The sequence below is a fragment of the Myxocyprinus asiaticus genome, chromosome 3 (assembly GCF_019703515.2).
Source record: "Myxocyprinus asiaticus isolate MX2 ecotype Aquarium Trade chromosome 3, UBuf_Myxa_2, whole genome shotgun sequence".
NCBI classification, from domain to species: domain Eukaryota; kingdom Metazoa; phylum Chordata; class Actinopteri; order Cypriniformes; family Catostomidae; genus Myxocyprinus; species Myxocyprinus asiaticus.
Window position 1 is genome coordinate 65,005,301 of NC_059346.1, and position 22,647 is coordinate 65,027,947.

General features: G+C 35.5%; 1 protein-coding gene across 3 annotated transcripts in view; it reads right to left on the bottom strand.

Annotated features, from left to right (window-relative positions):
- Window positions 1–383: 383 nt before the first annotated feature.
- Window positions 384–22,647, bottom strand: part of LOC127426156 (endoglin-like) — a 77,954-nt gene continuing 55,690 nt past the window's right edge. For 2 of the 3 annotated variants that reach the window (XM_051672741.1, XM_051672760.1), the window contains 10 exons: window positions 21,364–21,547; window positions 21,054–21,213; window positions 18,680–18,779; window positions 18,383–18,569; window positions 16,330–16,472; window positions 15,873–16,094; window positions 15,701–15,767; window positions 6,384–6,491; window positions 4,447–4,488; window positions 384–4,236 (listed from right to left, as the gene is read on the bottom strand). In XM_051672741.1, the coding sequence (XP_051528701.1) occupies window positions 4,100–4,236; window positions 4,447–4,488; window positions 6,384–6,491; window positions 15,701–15,767; window positions 15,873–16,094; window positions 16,330–16,472; window positions 18,383–18,569; window positions 18,680–18,779; window positions 21,054–21,213; window positions 21,364–21,547 (1,350 nt within the window). In that variant the 3' untranslated portion in view covers window positions 384–4,099. Of the gene's footprint in view, window positions 4,237–4,446; window positions 4,489–6,202; window positions 6,278–6,383; window positions 6,492–15,700; window positions 15,768–15,872; window positions 16,095–16,329; window positions 16,473–18,382; window positions 18,570–18,679; window positions 18,780–21,053; window positions 21,214–21,363; window positions 21,548–22,647 lie in introns of all 3 variants that reach the window. The other variant, XM_051672751.1, reaches the window with a different exon arrangement.

A 22,647-nucleotide genomic window follows, 5' to 3' on the forward strand; every position in this document is an offset into this window, starting at 1 on the left:
CTAGAAATACAATAAAATCAATTCCATGAATTCAATTTAAGGATTTGTAAACATTTAAACTTCTCTAAAGTTTTCCATTCGTAAAATGATTTATGTTTTAGATGCTGTCGATACGTCAACATTATACGTTTCAGTGTCTGTGTAAATGTACACAAATGTATGTGTGCCTGAAACACATTTTACATAAGAATAGCTATGAATACTCATGAGATCACATTGGATGTGATGATTAAACATGAAAAATATCACAAAACAAAATGAAAATGAGACTTGTTAGTTTTTCCTAGTTTACTTTCCCTTGAAATGTGAGGTCAGTCATGGCTGGGTTAATTTGTTAAAACTGATATGTAGTACATGTACTGCTGTTGAAGAAAATGAACAAGTAAAGATTAAAGCAAATTTATTTAAAGGATCTTAATCAAGAGATTTGATTTTGTACAATTTTGAGATAAAAATGTCACTTGTTTTTGACAGTATTTCATTAAAGTGACAAGTAACACCTAAAAACATGAGAAACATGCATCTCCTCTATTGGGAAAGTGACCATATGTCTTAAAAATATGTTTTAAAAATGTGTATTTTGAGTAAATATTCATCTTATCTTAAAACATAATCTTCTTTGGGAGTAATTTCAGTAGATGTTTTGTTGTGAGGTGATTTTCCTTAAAGAGCTGTTTGACAAAACTGAACAGAGTTGGACAGAACTTTATTTGGCTTTGGGTACTTTTGCGTCCACACCTCTAAGCCGTTCTGTTATTCTCAGAACAGAATATTTCCAGAATGCCACTGAAAAAGCAATAAATAAACTCTGTAATGACATTAGGAGGCATTATTCATGATCATGATTTAATTTAAAATATGAAACATTTGATTAAATACTTGTTCAAAGGGGGAGAACTGAACAAATCTGACTTCAGATAATAAACATACATTCAGTAAGTGCTTAAAATGGAAACGCTCAAGACAAAACAGAATATGCAATACAAATGTTGAGTTAATATAATGAGGGCAGTTTAAAAAATAATGTACATATACAGACACACACAAGAACATTAAATTACAAGAACATCATAAAAGAATACCACATATATTGCACAAATGCTCAAGTGGCATTTTTTCTGCTTTCCACATCCATCTCACATTAAAGTGATAGTTCAGCCGAAATAAAAGGGTTCACCTTAATTATGTTAATGCCAAAGCCATTGGATTTTTTTATTATTTGAATAATTTTTGAATGATTTGAATCATAATGACTTGGATAGAGTAAGGAAATGATTCATTTTTGGCTGAACTATTCCTTTAAATTTTTTACCAACTTGTCTCTTGCTCTTCTGTCATGCACAAAGGCGCATATGCACGTGCACACACACACACACACACACACACACACACACACACACACACACACACACACATGTTGGTGCAGCTATCATTATGAGGACTCTCCATAGACATAATGATTTTTATACTGTACAAACTATAGATTCTATCCCCTAACCCTAACCCTCACAGAAAACTTTCTGCATTTTCAATAAAACATCGTTTAGTATGTTTTTTTAAGTGATTTAAATTATGGGGACACTAGAAATGTCCTCATAAACCACATTTATAGCATAATACCCTTGTAATTACCAGTTTATAACCTAAACAAAGTCCTCATAAACCACTTAAACCTGCCCCCACACACACACACACACAGACACACACACACTCACACAAACATAAAATAAAAATAATCTTCAAATACATGAATAAATTCACATGAAATGTACAGGATGAACTGTTGTCAAATAAGAATGTTGCGCTTGATTTTGCTGGTTTACTGAAAACATTTAATTGTCTTTGACTTCCAATATTCAAATTGTGTATTCTGTTGTGAAAACTCATGCTTTCGACTAAACAGAGAACTACAATAAGAGGTTTCTTATGGGGTCAAAAAATTATGCACAGTGTGAAAATAAAAATAGAGTACAAAATTATTGACACATGATGTAAAAAAAAAAATGTTACTGTGCGGTTTCTCCATTCACACATACATTACACTCACATAAAGTACAGCTTTCAAGTTGGACAGATAACTTTACAAACTGAGATCTACATAACCTATCTTTGGAAACTAAGTGTTTCATTTTTTACTTAAAAAAAAAAAAAAAAAAAAAAGAAGCAATATTAACAATGCAACACTGTGATTTATTTGCTTTTCATGTTGTGCATTCGGGTAAATCCCATGAAACACATGTCCAGGTCACATTTTACCCCAAAATCAAAATAATTATATATATATATATATATACTATTAATTGTACTGTGACATTATTTTCATGATAATTAAGCACCCCAGGTTCCATAAAGCACCTTTAATTTTTTTTTTTTTTAGATTGTTTGTAATTCCCTTTATTCTCAATTAATTGCTGTAATATAGCTGATATATGCTTACTGCACAGCAAAAATTACATTTTTTTTATTATTCAAATCAACCTAATTTAAAGTCGGTAAAACAAATACTACCATGATGGATAAATACTAAACAATTTGCATAATATTTATTTTTCTGTATTGCATTAATGAGAATGTGCTTGGTTGTCATTAAAACAATTACAATACAAAAAAGTCTTAATGGTCCTAATAGGCTTCAATTTATTTATGCAAAATATGGTATCTTAATTCTTTTTGATTTTGGGGTGATTTTTTTTAATGATTAAGTTATTAGGAACTACAGAGCCCCTTAGAGGATGGAGGGAATTTATTAAATAGTTTTGCATTCCCTTACAACAGCTTTGTCCATTATTTGTGAAAATTAATCATGCTTTGTAAGTTGAACTATGGTATCTGTATTAAATCCATAGTATCCACAACATTTCTCCTGGCTTTACTACAGTAAATATAGTTCAACTATGGTATTTATAGAAAAACCATAACCACAAAATATACCACGGTTTTACTACAGTAACCATATTTTAATCATTATATTTAAAGTACAGCTATATTATAATACCAGAAAACCCAAACAATGGTAATAAAAGTCATAATCATCCTGCCAAAAAAAAAAAAAAAGCATGGTAACAACAGTTTAACTATAGTTACATCATGGTTATTTTTGTATTTATTTTTATTTATTTATTTTATATATATATATATATATATATATATATATATATATATATATATATATATATATATACAAAAAACAAAAACAAAAAACTAATTTTAACCATGGTTTCACTTAAAAATGAATAATGAATTAATCATGGTGTAATTATTGTAAATATATATATATTTTTTTTTTACCACAAATATCATGTTTAAAATATGGTTACTGTACTAAAGCATGGTACATTTTGTGGTTCCTATGGTTTTACTACAAATACCATAGTTCAGCTGTTGAAAAACCATGGTTGATTTCCATAAGGTATTAATAAAACTATTGTGAGTGAACCCAAAATAATTATGAGGGAAAGCAAATCTGTTATAAAATAAATTCCCTCCCTGTGGCTTTAAAGAAAAATGATTGGTGCCATGGTTTCTAGTTTTCTAGATCCACTCAAAGTCAAACAAATATTGAACAATTCTATTTCACTGAGACTCAGAGGTAGCCTTTTCCCAAAATGTCCCAAGTGAGACCTTTACAGTAAAAATTCTGAAAAAGCATTTTTCCAATTTCATTCCTATTCTATTTATAGATCATGTTCAATATGTTGATATATTTTTTGTTTCAGTCCAATGTGTTTGTCTATGAGATGTTTGTTGGCATTAGTTTGGTCGCCGGACCAGTGAATACAACTGGGTAACGTGTCTTTGAGCTGTAATTAGCCACATTTGAAAGCTGAGTTGACGCGCCGCTTGTCTTTCTTTTTTTGTGAAATCGTATTTTGCCTCCATCAGAGAGGCGCAAGAATGCGACAAATTTCCTGTTAGTTCCTGGGGGTTATTCTTTGTTTTTCCTGTTTCTGGGAGCCAAGATTTCCTTTTTTTGCTTTGTCCCTGCTGACTTCCCATAGCTGGAGACTGAATGGAGTAGTGTGAGGTACAAGGAACGTCTATCAGTTTCACTCGTTTGGGATATTTAAAGTGAAACAGGTTCGAGAGAGAGAAGACGGTGTCATGCCATGCTGCTGGTAGGTGTGCTCTGGGTGCTGCCAATGCTGGCGCTGGCACTGCTGTTCTCAGAGGGTGACTGGTGGGTGGGGACCGGCTGACGTTTGGTCAGACCACACGGGCATCCTGATATCGAGAGAACTAAACAAAAGAGAAAGAGAGACTGAGCACAATAAACACCCAACAAACATGTTGGTGTCCATGGCAACTATCAAGCGAACTATCATATTGTGAGAAGGAAATGCGAAAGAGTTGAAAACACTCAAGGAAGTGTGCAGGAAAAGATTTCCTCCGGGAACAGCATTTATATCGCTTTGTACAGAATAACACAGAGTAACAGAGTATTAGTACCTGAGAGTTCGGCTGCGGTTGATCCCATAGATGTTGGATGGCCTGAAACCCATTATAACTGATTAAATATTCTGGACAATTAAAATTTTTTAAAGATTATAGTGAACATAAAAATACACAGTGATCACTTATATTCAATTGTAACAGGACAAACCAGTGGTTCTCAAACTGTGGTATGTAAAACAACCCTGGAAAATAACTAAGAATATAGAAAGGAAATATAAAAAGTAGGGCTGTTGACTTAGCGAGTCAATTTAGTGTGATTAATTATATTAAAAGTAAAGTGTTAAAAAAGATGTACACAATCAATCATGCCCCCGACCTGTATGTAAATTCTGTAATAAGTAATGTTCCTAGCATCGGAGCAATTGAAGTTTGATGTACCACCTTGATGCAGTAAGGGGCAGTTAGCGCAACTCCAGCTGTACAAACAACAAACCTCGTTAAACCAACAGCACAGGCTTCCACAGATGACTCGCTCAAAGACAGCTGGACCGAACACTACAGAATTCAGGGATATCGAGACGTGATTTTCAAAGTTTAAAACTACGTTTAACTTGACACAGAGTCCATTTAACACAGCATTTATGACTAGAGATGCTGAAAACTAGTGAGACACGACGCAACCAAAGTGAGATGCTCCAAACATGTCCGTCTGATGCTTTAGTACATAGACCATCAACTGAACATAGCACAGATGGAAGTAGGCCAATTATTGAGATGGAAATAAAACAAACAATATTTTGACTTTTAACGGCACTTTTTGTATTGTATAAAAATGTTATCGAATGACAGCACTTAAAAAAGTAAACAATAGACACAAGTTATTTAGGTATGTTTATGTATAGTATGTTTTTTTGTTTTTGTTCTAATTTCCTATCTACTGTATTTACAAATTTTAATATAGTTTTGTTCTTAGAATTTAATATAAAGCTCACATTCATTTTTAGCAATGCAGGATGTGATGAGGTCAGATGTTGACCATAAGTTAATCACAATTGTAATCGCACATGCTAGACCACGCAACCCCCCCCCTAAAAAGAGGTGATCAAAAAAAAGTCAAAGTCTGTGAGCATGTAGATGTTCAATTTCCCAAACTGGTCTCATAGAATCGTGTTACTATAATTATTTTTACATGGCTTTTTGTGTGTATCGCAGCAGCCGACTGGTGAAATGAACACTACAACAACAATGATTTTATTTACTGAACACTTACTTTTCCCTCTGTTCCACACAAAGTGAAATCTTATGTCATCAAAACAGTTTTACAGTAGCGTTTTACAGAAGCTTGTTCGAGTGTGATCAAATTGCGCGGTAGCTCAACTGATAAAGCATTTCACTTGTGATGTAAAGGACTGGGGTACGAGTCCTGAAGAGAACGCAAGTCGACACGTGAGCTGAAAGTGTCATTGAAGCATCACAAAATGACATGGTTGCTTCAGCAATTGTGTTTTTCATCTCACATTTGACTTTTTTGACACTATCGGTTAGGTTTAGGTTTAAGGTGTAGGGTAGGGAGGTCAGTTTTGTTGATTTAAAACTCAATAGAGCATTAACCTTAAAAACCTCCTCTGTTTGGGAGAACATTTAACTCGCTTTTAGCGCCACACAGTGGACATTTTACCTCGAAAAATTGTGAAGGAACAGATCTTTGTCAGTTTGAGAAGCACTGGAATAAACAGATCAAATATAAACTGTCATCTGTCTGGATATATAAACTGCAGCAGCCGGAATCAAATTGTCACTGTTACTTAACTGTTTCATCTTATTTCTAGTGGCAAATCATCTCGCGGCTTGTTACAGCTGCTCTCTCCAACTCTTCCCTCATAAGCTAAAGGAGCAGAGAAAACTCTACCAAATACAGTATCTGCTCACGCTAGAGTATTTATATGATAAACTCCACTCAAGATAACTCGCTCTCTGTTACTGTGACCTACCTGTGCGTATTTTAATAAACCATAAAACTCCAGTGAGGAGAACTCCAATCATGAATCCCCCAAATGCGATTCCCAGAACAGCCAAGAGTCCAAACTTAAAACATTGATCTGAAACAAACAGAAAATTCAGATCAGTATCAGTATCAGATCAGATCATTTTATTTTTCTGGGCACAACATAAAAAAAAAAAAAAAACATAATTAAATAACTTCGGTTTGCTCGGTTGTAAAGCTGCACATGCAATGCGATATGACAAAAATAGCAAAGTAGCATTATGTCACGTTACAGTGTTACTCATTGTAAAAAGCAGATTACTGGAAAAGCTACACAATCTTGAAAGCAGCTGGAAAAACTAGGCAGTGTACTGTGGTACTGTGTGTACTGTGGTGTGGACGAAATTTGCTTAAGCAAGTATGCTTTGGACGTAGGTTAGTAACTCCCAAATATGATGATGATTTTAAGACTACATGTTCAAAAGACAGCATATCCACTTACTTAAAGACAACTGCACAAGTGCAACTGCACCGGTCGCAGATGTCAAACACAGAGTATGTGGTCAGACATTCAGGTGTGCTGCTGCGAGAGTGGATTGAATCGTGTGGTTTCCACTCAACCTGCATCCCTCACCTGCGTCCTCTCTGTTCACACCTCCAGTGTCTGACCTCATCATATATGACACTTCCCACACACTTCTGAATTTCTGATCTTCCTCCCCAATCACAATGACAGGAAGCAGCTATTTTATTTCAATCTGTTTTAAAGAGGCTGTATGTGTCTCTGCTTGTGCACTCTTTGATGGTGAGACTTCAAGGTGTTTGATGTTAAAGGCCGAGAACCTTTCTCAAAGCAAACAGTATGAGCGTGTTTACCATAAACACCTCAACCACTCCAATAACCGTTCCCAGGGACTTGACATTTTTTTGTTGTGGTGCCACAGACGGATCTGTTTTATATGCCGTTTTATTTGTTTTCCTTCCCAAGTCAGCTGAAGGGCTTCCACCAAATATTTGTGTGTTTGGTCAGAAAGTCTGAGCTGAGCAAACACAGGCAGGAAACAGCTGAACAGGTGGTCAGGAGGGGATGAACTTTGGCCCCTCAAACAGGAAGGACAGACCCGAGCAGTCACATCCTGACTGCTCCCTCAAAAACAGCAACTTCGGACTGATTCTACTAGCTGCTTTCTATTCATTGCAGAATAAACTAGTGTGATCTCTGGACAATAAAACATGCTTTCAGAGGTGGAAGAGAGGATGGTGATTTGAAACACCTCCTACAACTCTAGAGAAGAGACTCTGTGCTGCTTCTTATTCACTAACCACCAAAACATCCAGATTAACTGGTTGCTGTCTGTGCGGGAATAGTGCTGCACCATACATGTTTAGTCAATGTCATTATTTTCAGTAGTATGTAAATCAGGCTCATAATAAATTGCCCCTTATTCACAAAAGTGCTATTTGCATAGAGCAATTACAATTGTATTTTCAATCAATCAAATGAATCAGGTGGTAAACAGAATTGTGTCAATAGATGTTTGAGTACATTTAACAGAAGAGCCAAAGTCCCTTTCAAGGTAAGTTAGTCCACTCACTCCAGGCAGCAATTTTCTATTTAAACAAGTGGCATAAAAGCACAGCTCCTATCTACTTGAATGGGGAAAGACCGAAATCTCTAAAACGGTTGGTCAAGATTACGTTCAGAAAATATTTTTTAAATCAGCAGTAAAATCTGACAACAATGGTTTCATAAATTCTATTTCTTTAGCTCAGAATACGCTAAAAAACAATTTTTTCAGGCTGGTTCAGCTAATGCGTATGCACATTCTCGAGTTGACTGACAGGCGATCTCTGTATCTAAAAGCTGACTGGCTCTTTTACCTTTAAGGCAGGTCTTCCTTTTCTACAACCATTGGGCGTACCAATTTCTCCCATTCATTTTTAATATAAGTAGTCCGTCTCTGCTTAATAGTCTCTGGAAGAGCGTCATAAGTGGCCATAAATACAACATGATCTCATGAATATTGGCATGTATTCTTAGGTAAAGTGTGGTTCTAGCACAAAAACAAGTACTTTTATTTGCATAGATACTGAAACATACAATATTGACGTATTGACAGCATCTAAATCATTTTACATATGAACAACTTTATAAGCATACAATGTTTAATAATTCTTACTGAATCCATGAATATTGCATTTATGGAATTAATTGGATGATTTTATTGTATATATAATCAATGTGATTAACTAAATGTTCAATGCGATCATATTTATTTAACACGGGTAATGCATTTACCAAATTTGACATTATAACAGTTTCCTTTTGTCTTGTGTGATTTTGGGTGCACTATTCAACACGTTTCGAAGGATTACATCACTTTTCCCAAGACTAAACTTTAAAATGTTTAAATTAATAAAAATTATGTAATTGTTTAATCATCATTTAATTATACATTTTTATTTTGTTTGCTGTGGCACACAAAAGGAGTTTTTTTTTTTTTTAAATATGCCACATCTCTAAACATTCCTATAAAAACATCATAAAATGATTTTAAATGTATTTAAATAAAATAATAAAATATTTTAATTAAAATTACTGTCTCTATTCATTTATCTGCCTGGGCTGCGTTTTCCAATAACGATCGATCTTAACGTTTTCTACGAGCAATTTTACGAATGTTCATTATTTCCCAAAGCTGCATTTAACATGAACATGCGAGGATGCGCTTTAAGGATTACTTAAAAGTGTTGCTGTGGGTGTGACAGTGCTGAAATGTGACCGTATAGTGCTGTTCATCATTGTAACCGCATTATATTTGTGCGTAACTTTACAATCATTTGTAATTTACTTCCCTACATTAAAAAAATATATTTTCTTAAATATTCGATCTAACTAACTGCATATTTACATATTGCTTTTACAATAATTTTGTGCATTTTACACAATGTCTTTTACACAATCTGCTTCCATAATCAGGTGTGCATTTGTAATATTTCATTTTCACAAATTCCTCTCATTGTAAAAGCTTCTGTGATTTGTTTTAAAAGATAAGACAGTGGAGGCCCTGTGTATGATCCTGCTAATTACAAGCATTCATTGAATATTATTCCATGTTATCGTGGAGCGCAAAATAAGGAGATGTTTGGAAGACGTGCTTTAGGGACATTCACCAATAAAGTGGAGGTCTGCTCTTAACTCCCAAAAGTGATAACGGTGACAGTAATGCTGCATGTGCGGTGCTACACAACTTGTTGTACTGGCAAGAGAGCCTTTGGGTGTCAAAGAGGAAGAAGAGACGAGGATAAAAGCATCTGCCGAATGAATAAATGTAAATTTAGGATGATGAGCAAATATATACAGACGATTTTCATGCAAGTTAATGACTTTTTTCTTCTCTTTGTAATATTAATTTATACAGTTGTCTGTATCAATCATGCCACCACTTTGTTGTTACCAACTAGTCCACACAAATAACTTTATTTGTTTACTAATTAATCTATTTATACATTTAGACTATTTATTTTATGCATTTCATTACTATCATTATTATTATTATTATCAGTCTCAGAATAAAGTGTCACTATTGGTACACTATTGGTATTGGTATTAAAATTGTATGAAGTGTAATTTCACGATTGTCCTGCAGGTGTCTGCATAAGTTTGTGTCCTTACAATGCTCGTAGCGCTGAATGATTACTCCAGAGCACTCGTAAATATATGAGCATTTTTAAGAACTACTTAATTTACGATGCTTTTGGGAAACAGGCCGCAAAATTAAGATGAATCGTAAGTTGAATTCTACGATCTTACGATGCTTTTGGGGAACGAAGCCCTGTTATGTTATTTATATTGCTAAAAAGTGATTGTTTATTTGTAGGGTTATGAGATCTAAAATATCTATACAATAGTAAACATTTCTATACAAATATATTTATAATATTAAGGATTCATAAATATTTGTAAATTTCTAAAGCTGTAAATGTCGAAAAAAAAATTTTTATTTTTAGATGCTGTCAATGCGTCCATGTTGTTTCAGTGTATATCCAAACATACACAAATGTGCATGTAAATGTTACGTACAAACAGCTATGAATAATAATGAGATTAGGCTGTCTATCAAGATGTGCAGTGTAGTTGAGTGCACCTTCAGTGTTTTGAAGAATTGATTTAGGTGTCTGGATTACAGTGGTGTAGTGAAACTGTACAGTCACTCATTTTTAGCATGTTTGCACTGTTACCTGATTTACATAATTACTTTAGTGAATTAGGTGATAAAGCATTGTCTTCAAATAAACAACACTATCAGCGGGTGTAATTTATTCTCAGTGAATTACCCCAGAAACAGTCTTGATTTTCCATTGACGGTTTTATTGCAAAAACTTTAAAACTGCCCTCCATTGTCTCGCAAGTGTCTCAAATAGACAACAATGCAGGAAAAATAACATGTGGACCGAGACTGAGCTGAGCACGTATGGTGAAAACAAGACCCTGTGTCAGTTTCCCGGGATCTGTTTCTGTCTAGAGTGAAATATAATGGAGTTTGGCTCTGGCCGACCTCGAGGAATGTGTGCTCTGTTCCTGACTCATCTGCCCGGGGACCGTCTTCCCCTTTGAAGAACAACACCTTCCCTTATTTGTGTGAGCCTGACAATAGCGACTCGGGCCCTGGGTTTGGAGGGCCACACATACCAGACCTCGGACACAATAAATCCCCCACTGACTCATTATTTCTGATTGCGGCCACAAGGTCAGCGAGCAGGCCTTCCTACATACAGCCTCCAGTCCCGCACATCCTCGTATCCTGACCTCATCTACATGAAGACTGATACCGTCAACTGAAGGTGGGGCGACACCAGCACAAATTTTGCTGAGATGAGATGGGTGTTGTTTGAATTCGGGACAATAGTGTGTCTTCCTTTTGTTGCCATCTGTAATGAATGGTGTTGAATGGTGTTTTTATTTCCTGTATGTCTCCAAATTAGAACTCAAGATTATCGAAAATAACAGGGTTAAAGGTTCTGTGTTGCAGAGTGTCATCAAGTTTTCTGAATATCTTGGACATAAATTTACTGCAAGTGACGCACACAGATGACCCAACAAACCTGTAATTATAAAAGAGATTCTGACTCTTAATTCCGATTGGTTGAGCTGCACTTGTCATTGCAAAATATTGATAAATGCACACCTGTTACCGCATATTCTATATTCGTATGCCAAATTGCTATGTTACTTGACAACTGTAAACAGTCTACATTTAGACTAATGAACTATATGACTTCGGGGAAGGATAATTTATTCTGATCATTTTTATTATTATTATTATTATTAATAAATTCTTGTTGAACTATTCACAGACAAAATGTCTGTCATATTGCTGTTGCCAAAGTTTTATAAAATCAGTTCTAAAATGGTTAAAAGGGTTTTAGTCTAAGAAAACCCCATACCCTTTGTAAAATCAATGTAACACACAGACTCTCATGGCATATTGTTTTAATTAGTACAACAGTGTGCCAGTATTCTACAGTTATGATTACTGATAGACTAATATATTTGTAGTAGAAATAATGAGATTAATACAAATAACTGTTCCTGCTTAGCCGATTAAAAGAAGTGGAATTAACTCATCAGACAGCCTTGTCAATTGATAATTTTGAGTAAATATTGAATAAAACAAATGTATGCTGCCTTCACGTGCTATCAGAATTATTATACTGTAAATACATGTTTTCTACTTGAAAGTTGCCCATGAAGTTGTAATTACGACTAGGAAACGCAAAAAATGATTTTGATACCTGAGTTTCCGAGTTGGGAGGAGACAGAAACTTTCAACATGGCGTATGAAAGTATGCTTTCTGTAGTGAATGTTAGGTTTTATACATTTTAATAAATACAGCTGCCTTGTTATCATTTGCTGTTACGGTCATAAACATTTACATACTGTATATGCATATTGTACATTTATTATACAGATAACATTATTTGACCACAATTACATTATCGTTAGCAAGCTGACTAACATGTATGATGTCAAAACTAGAGTTCCTCAAGAAACATGCAAGAATGAACCTGGCCTCAATTCTTTCCCAACATAAAAGCACTTGAATGTGACATACTCATCATTACAATTACAAACAATTTCAATGAATAACGTTGATCTAAAAATTTGACATTTACTGTAATTTCAGCTATTTTGTGTACATTTAAATTGCTAGCATAACACTATATAATACACTTTATGTTAAGGGACATAAAGGAAGGATGAGGCTATCTTAGCCATAATTTACAACTTATACATGTCTTATTTTGTGTAGAAAATCTAATTAATGCTCAGTTCCAGAGAATACATATTAAGTTTACTAATTAGCCTGAATTACTGGCATAATATTGTTTTGTATTGGCTTAACAATGTTGTTACTAGTAAATTAAAAGCAACTTGACCCACTGTTCAAAAGTGAAAGTTTAACCTACTCAAGTTATGGATTTGCTTTGCACGTTTCAATTACAATACATTAAGTTAACTGCAAATACTGTAATCACCTAATAAATGTCAAACAAATTAATAACTTGTGTAAGTGTTTCACTTACACAAATTGTCTTGAACATTTTAGCAATTATTGAGTGACAATTTAGTAAAACTGTAACACTTTATTTTAAGGGTCCACAATAATGCAGTAGTTAAGCATGAATAAGACAGTAATTCATGCATAACTGAATGTTAAGTAAGGCTATCTTACCCATAATTTACAACTCTTTAAATGTCTTATTTTTGTGTAGAAAGTAGTGCAATTAATGCTCTATTTCAGATATCATATTTATCATATACAGTAATTAAGGATAATTAGTACTGGCTTTACAGAGCTGTTAATTATAAATAACTAAAATCTTCTATTAAAGACAACTTGACCCCTGTTCTAAAGTGAAACTTTGACCTATTGAAGTTATAGGTTTGTTTTGCATGTATTGGGTGGTATTTAAGTTTAGTAAACTATATTAAGACAGTAATCATGACTCATTATTATTCATTTTACTGGTGACACTTTATTTTAGGAATCAGAAATTAGACAGTAATTCATGACTAATAATTGGAGTTGTAAGGGACTAGTTACAAACTTGTTTAGAATGATAAGGTATTTATATGCATTCTACATGTATTTTATAATTATAAGCCACACGTTCACACAGAGTACTGAGAACCTATAAAACATGCCATTTGTGTCAAACTAGCTATTGATATGTTTTGGTTTTAGCTAATAAATTCATTGTTATGACAAAAGCAATTGTAAAGGGGCTATAAAGGAAGAATAAGAAATCAGCCAATAAAGGCTTCATAAATACTTTATAATGCCAAACCAGTCCATAAATAATCACTTACAAGTGTAATTGCTAGTCATGAATTACTGTTTTTTTTTTACCCCTAAAATAAAGTGTTACCTATATATACACCAATCAGCCACAACATTAAAACCACCTGCCTAATATAACAGCGCCAACCTGCATCTCAGAATAGCATTCTAGAATGCTATTCTTCTCACCACAATTGTACAGAGTGGTTATCTGAGTTACCGTAGACTTTGTCAGTTTAAACCAGTCTGGCCATTCTCTGTTGACTTCTCTCATCAACAAGACATTTCCATCCACAAAACTGCCCCTCACTGGATGTTTTTTTGTTTTTGGCACCATTCGGAGTAAATTCTAGAGACTGTTGTGTGTGGAAATCCCAGGAGGTCAGCAGTTACAGAAATACTCATACCAGCCCATCTGGCACCAACAATTATGCCACAGTCCAAATCACTGAGATCAAATTTTTCCCTATTCTGATGGTTGATGTGAACATTAACTGAAGCTCCTGACCTGTATCTGCATGATTTTATGCACTGCATCCACACGATTGGCTAATTAGATAATCGCATGGATGATTGTTGGTGCTAGATGAGCTGGACTGAGTATTTCTGTAACTGCTGAATGGGTTGGCGCTGTTTTGGCAGCACGAGAGGGACCTAAACAATATTAGGCATGTGGTTTTAATGTTATGGCTGATCGGTGTATATATATGGGAATCCCAGTTGCCTCCGCGTCTGAGACCGTCAACCCGCGCATCTTATCACGTGGCTTGTTGAGCGCATTGCCACGGAGACATAGCACATGTGGAGGCTTCACGCCATCTACCGCGGCAACCACGCTCAACTCACCACATGCCCCACCGAGAACGAACCACATTATAGCGACCACGAGGAGTTTACCCCATGTGACTCTACCCTCCCTAGCAACCGGGCCAATTTGGTTGCTTAGGAGAACTGGCTGGAGTCACTCAGCACACAGCTTGGGCTGTTTCTAAAGTTATTGTAGAAACAAGGACATGTGTGTGTGTGTGTGTGTGTGTGTGTGTGTGTGTGTGTGTACAGTATAAGAGAAAGAGAGCAACTGAGCATCTGATTACCTGCGTCTGTTGCAGTGATGAAAATTAATGCTGCTGTTAATTTGACTCTATTCCTCAGCAGGTGTGTGATAGTAATCCTCTCCCAACGTGGAGTGATGCTGCCAATTGTGCTACCGGAATTATCCTACGATGATTTCAATCATGTTCAAGTGTTTTGTTGTCACAAAGAAAACATGGAGGAAGCCAGTTTCATTCTTGTATATGTCTTAGGGAACTCTTATTTTGACACAAAGAAAACGTTCTCTCTTCCCAACTTGAATCAGGTAAGCGTGAGCGTGTTTGATTACTACGTCTGTCGTGACTCTCAGCTGTGAATGGCAGTTATGCCCAAGCTGTTAGTTTAACTCTATTCCTCAGCTAAAGTGTAAGAGTAATCTGAGTGATCATGGAGTGAGAGACAATTCTGGATGACTTTAAAGAAATGTCAGCTCAACTCACTCATAACACACAAGGCAGTCTTTTGTCACCACCTGCTGGTTTAAAGATTTTATTTCACAGGGATGAATGAAATTCTAGCTGCTCTTACACATCTGCACTGCTCTTATACATTAGTTTGGAATGCCACAAACACAAGCAGAGTGATACAAACAGTAAACCGCCCTATCAGCGATCTTGGAAACACCTCTCGTCCAATCAGATTCGAGGACCGGAACTAACTGTTGTAAAAATATATACAGTAAATCAGCCACCCTGCTCTGTAGACATCTGGATTTTGCTTTTGGCAATTAAAATGCCCTATTGGTTGACCATTAGTTATGATGTGCAACCAAATTGAGCAATTTAGGATGTGCTTTCAATTTTGGTTTGGATTTTTTTTTTTTTTTTTTTTTTTTTTTTGGGCTTGCATATTATTGCAATATGCAGCTCTTGTAGTTGTACTTACTTGGGCTTGGTATATCAGACTTGATGACCTGCAAGTTCCTTTTGACTTTTGTTTCATTCAGACAAAACTGAAAACACAAAAGAGAACAACACAAGATGATTTTGCAAATGATGTGATACATGAATTTCTACTGACATTTTATTGACTGTGTGGAGAAAATATCTGCACAAACATTGATCACTTCATGACAGAGCTGAACTGCACACTCCAGTTCCCATGAGGTAGATGGAAGATCTTGAAGCAGCTCGAAGGAGAAACTGAGTCTCTTGGGGCAGTCTTTCATGAAACACATCTCCTCTTTAAAAGGCATGTTCCTCTCCAGCTGCATAGAGTGCACTCGACAGCTTCTCACTTTAATGATGAAGGAGATCTCTCCAAATGTTTCACTAGAGATCTGGTTAAAGAGAAAGACAGGTGTTTTATTCAATGTCAAATCAACCAAATTTCAGAAACTTCCCAGGCTGGAATTTTTGATTTTGTTAATACTTTTCTCTGATGAATTTACATATAGAAGTCTTAAAGGTACAGTAGAAACAGTCTGCTAAACTGTAAGGGTCAGGGAGAGGGTGGAAAATGGTCATGAAAAAATTAATTACAACTGTTGGTGAAAAAAGGCAAAACTCATCTACCTCTGCATAGACCCTCTTGTTACTGTGAACTTTGCTGCTGGGATCCAGAGGTGACGTGTAGTCTGGAGATGAGTACAGCTGCATATGAAAAGGAATCGATGGCGAACTGGGTGCCGAGGTGGTGTGCTCCACTTCTGGTGGTGCTTTTGATGAATATAAAGAGAAACACAGAAAGTGATCAAATAGAGTGTTTTAAGAAAAAGCATATTTTAAGAGCAACAGTGTTGTTGGTTAAAGGGATTGTTCACCCCAAAATGAAAATTCTCTCATCATTTACTCACTCTCATGGTATCCCAGATGTGTATGACTTTCTTTCTTCTGCTGAACACAAACAAAGATTTTTAGAAGAATATCTCAGCTCTGTAGGTCCATACAATGCATGTGAATGGCGACCAAAACTTTGAAGCTCCTAAAAGCAAATAAAGGCAGCATAAAAATAATCCATACGAATCCAGTGATCCAATAAATTATAGCTTAGAACAGACCGAAATATAACTCTCTTTTCATTGTACATTTTGACATCTGCACTCTCCTTGCCGATCATGATTTCAAGCTTGATTACATTTCCTAGTGCTTGACGCATGCGCAGAGCATTAGCTGTTGCTAGGAAGTGAAATCGAGCTTGAAATAATGATCGCCAAGGAGACTGCAGATGTCAAGATTTTTAGTGAAAATGTAGTTATATTTTGGTCTGTTCTCACCCAAAACCAATTGGATCACTTAATCTGTTGATGTGCATACCCCCCCCCCCAGAACTGATGTCACTTTGCTTAAATTAGTTCACATATACTATATAGTCTAGTCAAAAAAGAGTTAATAATGTTGAGAAATTATAAAGATGTATAATTTGTCAACATTATGAACAATTTTGAACAGCACACTAAATAGTAAATGTGAACTCATTTAAGCAAAGTAAATTCAGACCCATGGGTGGGGTCAATGAGCATCAACAGGTTAAGAAGACATGGATTAAACCACTAGAGAGTCTTTTAGAGAGTCTTTTTATGCTGCCTTTATGTACTTTTTGGAGCTTTAAAGTTTTGGTCACAATTCACTTGCATTGTATGGACCTACAGAGATGAGATGCTCCTCTAAAAATGTTGTTTTTGTTCTGTAGGAGAAAGAAAGTTATACACATCCGGAATGGCATTAGGGTGAGTAAATGATGAGAGAATTTTCATTTTTGGGTGAACTATTCCTATAAGTTGTTCCTTACCAAAAATCTTCCCCATCGCCAAAGTTCTCAAATCTCTTTTTAAATTGGAAAATGGTGGTAGCATGGTCAAGGTCAGTGATGTCAAAGGTCATTGGTTGTTGCGTGTCTCGTCTTTGACGTCAAACCTAGAATGATGCGCCTTTGAACTTTACATTTGAATTGAATGAGATTTGAGTGTTAAAGCGGAGGGGATGATTTTTGGGGAATAACAACTTCAATTTGGGTCTGTTCCTCACACAAAGCTACTTTTATGGTGTGTGTTTTTTTTTTTTTTTTTTTTTTTGGAACTCAACAGCAGTAGTATTTGTTATTATAAAGAGCAGTTTGGACATTTTTCTAAAAATCTCTGTTACATGAGGGAAAGAAAGTCATATGAACTTAACAAAACTACTTATGGCTGAGCAAATGATAAGAGAATTTTCATTTAACATTCTGAATGTGGTTTACATTTCTTTAAAGGAAATTGCAACAGCTTTCCATAAATGAAAAGCAGTGTTTGTTCAGCTTGAGGCATAAAGAATGGGAAAAGTAAACTCAATAACGTGGTATGAAGGATTGTTCCGCTGTGGGCGGTTGAAGGTGCATATCACAGACACTGCAGTGGCACTTTTGATATGTATTAAACAGCTGCTGCAATTTATGAACTACAGGAGCACTGTATGCATGTTAATAAGCACTCGAAAGAGTGACCTTAAAAGATGTTTCTGTCCTGTCAGGGAATTGTGCTGTACATTGCTCCGCTCATTGCAGAGAAGAAAAGTTTATAATCAGTTTGGGACACATGTACCACACAAATAACCTGAGAATATCCAGACGCATGCAAGAAAAGAACATCACCTGTAGAACTTGTGATCTTTCCGATACACAGCTGGACCGCAGAGATGTTCAGATGGATCACAGAGTAACTGGTGACTGATGTGCTGTGGAAGTATGGAAAAGCCTTCCGCGTGATGTCTTCAAGATCATCTGAGATCGCCATCCGTGGATGCATCAGCAGGTTATTGAAGAATATATGATTATTAGACTGAAAGAAAGAAAGTTCATATTAGAAGTAGAAGTGTACACTATGCCCATAATTTTATTAGTTCGGTACTCAAATTAATTTAAGATCATACAGTAAACCACAGTTCTCACCAGTAATTTGATCTCATGATTTGCATGGATTTTCCACTGAGTGTCTGGTGGACCTCTCAAGACCACTTTGGACTCGTGTAGCAAATGCACAGACACATTCCTGAAAGAAAATATATTTTATATATTAAAATACACATTAATGCAAAGCACTACACTGAAAAAACTGATTCTTAGACCACATCCACACTAATTTGTTTAAGTTTGAAAGCTCCGCTTTCAGTTTCCCTTCATCATCGTTTTCCAAAGTATGCGGTTATGGAGGCCGTTTTCAAAAAGTCTTCAGTGGAAGAAAACCATGACGTTGATTAGGTGTCAAACACATATTTGTGTGGATGCTTAATCTGTATTTCTGTCTTGTTTTTAAGTTCAAATGTCTAAGCATCCTTAAAACAAGATAAAATCATGTCAAGTCATTGTGATTAAAAAATAATAATAATCAACAAGGTATTAATTGTTTTCAAATGTCTTTTATTTAGAAGAATGTTTCTTGAATATCTAATTTTGATAAATAATTATTTTAGTGATTTTTGACATGAGAAAGCAGTGACAGAGTTCTGTAGAAAAACAAGATAAACAATAAAAATGAGATGAACAACACATGCTTGATTTAGAAAATGTGTACAAATGTGTCAATTGAGTGATCAAATGATAGCATGAATTGTGCAATTCACGCTGTAAAAAATCTATCAAATACATTCAATGACAAGTGTAACGAAGTCCACCATTCTTATTCTTATTTTTAAGTAAGCAGTACAAAAAAAATAGCACACTTAGGGTACAAGGCTATAGGCACACCTTAAGGAAAATGTGCTTTTTGTATGGTCACAAAGTGTATCAAGACTGAAAAACATTCTTTTTATTGAATAATAGTGGAGCAACATAATGTGTGAAACTAAATATTAATGGAAGGTTGTTTTGATTAAATTATTATTTTTTTTTAAAAGCTGGTGAGGGAGCCTTTTACCCTACACTTGGGGTAAAAGGCCCACACATTCGGGATAAAAGGCCCCTGGAGGGTTATAGTGATATCATGTAAATACACTGATGAGCCAAATCATTATGACCACTCACAGGTGAAGAGAATAACATTGATCATCTCCTAACAAGGCCACATGTCAAAGTCTGGGTAGATTAGATGGTAAGTGAACAATCAGTTCTTGTAGTCAACGTGCAGGAATAAAGACCTGAGTGACTTTGATAAGGGCCAACTTGTTATGGCCAAATGACTGAGTCAGCTTGTGGGGTGCTACCGGTCAGCAGTGGTGAGTACCTACCGACAGTGTTCCGAGGAGGGACAAACCACAAACCGGCAACAGGGTGTTGAGCAACCAAGGCTCATTGAAATCATGGAGCAACGAAGGCAAAGGGGAATGTACTGGGAAACCCTGGGTCCGGCCATTCATGTGGACGTCAATTTGACACGTGCCACCTACCTAAACATCGTTGCAGACCAGGTACACCCCTTCATGTCAATGGTATTCCCTGATGGCAGTGGACTCTTTCAGCAGGATAATGGGCCCTGCCACACTGCACACATTGTTGGGGAATGGTTTAAGGAACATGATGAAGAGTTAAAGGTGTTGCCCTGGTCTCCAAATTCCCCAGATCTCAATCCGATTGAGCATCTGTGGGATGTGCTGGACCAACAAGTCCGATCCACAGCAGCTCCACCTCGCAACTTACAGAACTTGAAGGAACTGCTGCTAATGTCTTGGTGCCAGATACCACAGGACACCTTCAGGTGTCTTGTAGAGTCAATGCCTCGGCGGGTCGGCACAGTTTTGGCAGCACGCGGAGGACCACCAGCATATTAGGCAGGTGGTCATAATGTTTTGGTTCATCAGTGTTTGGGACAACAGTTATGGGGCAAAATTTGTCAAATTATGCAAATACTTTTAAGACAGCAGATGCTTTTTTGAGTAATAAATTATGAAAATGCTTATATAAAATAACCAATTCAGAAAAGGGTAAACATGTTCTGTTCATTTCAATCACATTTGGCATTTCATAACATCTCAAGTATTCTATTAACAAATTAATCTCCATTGTGTTTGGATCAGTCAATGTGAGCCCACTTTGAACATTTTATAGAACAAATCTATCCCCCCACCGTCCCACCTCCGCTTAAGAAAAACAATGTGTTTTATGGGAGCCTTTAGCCCCTGCAACAGGGGGGCTTTTTACCCCAAATATTGTCATTTTGCTTATTGGACAGTTATTAATCTGTCCCGTTGTACACTACTTCTGAAAAAGCTTGCATAAACCATATTAAATGTATTTCTTTTTTCTATAACAAATATAAATAAGTGTACAGTAATGTATATTAGTATTACATCAATCTAACGTGCTATCAAGTGACCAGTATTAGACATACCTTATTCTGACATCATCTGGAATATTGATAATGTGCAGTTCTTCTCCAGGATGCTCGTTATAACATGATTTCAGATCGTTAGATGATGTGTCCAGCTCAATCAGGGGTTTTTCTGATGGTAACTCCAGCTGCAGGTCACAACTGGAGGGTAGATGTGAATCTAGAAAGATTTAAGTACAATTTTAAAATATTTTAGATCTTTGATAATGTATCTTATGAGTCGAATATATCAATGCAAAAAAAAAAAAAAAAAAAAAAAAAACAGGTGAAAACCAGAGTGCTGACATTTGTATTTAGAGAATGATCTTACCTTTCATCCCTGTGAAAGTGATGGTTCTGGGGTCTAGCACTGTGGTAAATGATGTGACCCCTCTAAACTCATCTGTTGCCCATTTCAGAAGTTCAGAATCTCCCTCTGTGGATGTGGCGACCTGTTTCTGTACAAGATCTCTAGTAGTTGGTTGTAAAAAATTTACTGAGGTTCCATTTGTAACCTGTAAAATATATAAAGAGTTTCCTTTTAGGATAAGAACTGGTAAAACCACACAAGCGAGATTTTCCATGAAAAGGCCTTTTTGTTTCTGTGGTGTAGCGGTTAAAGCTCAGGGCTGGTAATCAGAAGATTGCTGGTTCGAGCCCCAAAAGGAGCAAGCAATGAGCTATCACTATTCTGCCCATAATCTGCACCTTAACACAGAGGTTAATGTTACACTCAACCAAACATAGTCCAAACCAGTGTTAATCTCATCAACAAAATGACTGACAAAAATGTTAGTTGACGAATGGTTATTTGATGTTTTCAATGATAATGAAGATGAGATGAAAAAGATCCATCGTGGCAATAATGAATGGTTTTTATTAAAACATACTGATGATGAAAAAATTACGAGAAAAGAAAACAATACTGCAAGATATTAACAATGCACTGACACTGTTTTTTATGTATTTATTTTTTAAAGAAAAATCTGAAAAAAATTGATTGAAATAATCTAGTCATAGTATGTTGGTGATTTCATTACTGAACACCTGTACAATGAACTTTACTAACAGGTTAAATACCTCACTTCAAACTTTAAACAAGTCCTTTATACAGTATATGTGAGATTAATCAATATATCCACAACATAAATGTAATATTACAACTTACTTCTGCACAGACCATGAAGTCAAGGAACAGGTAAACTTGAACTAAATTACGCATTAGTCAGAATGCGTAATTTCCGTTGTGAATACGTAGTTTGCTTAAAAACGTGCTATATGTTAACGCAGTATCCTAAACTGTCTAAACATGAGGAATTCACAACAGTCACTATTAAAAAGTAGCTAATACTTCAGTATATTAATTATATGCTATTTGTAAGGTATTAATTACTTATATATTAAGGATATATTCTACGTATAAATTGGATGCTTGTACAAATGGAAATTAAAAAAATACATTTTACAAAATATTTGAATATTTGGTCAAAGTTTGGTTTGTTACGTTTTTTTTTTTCATTTTGTACATAATCTATGTTCTTCTTGTCAACCTAAAATGATATGCCATTTCAATCACAGTAAAATGAAAGAATATGACTTATACTGACTTATAGGA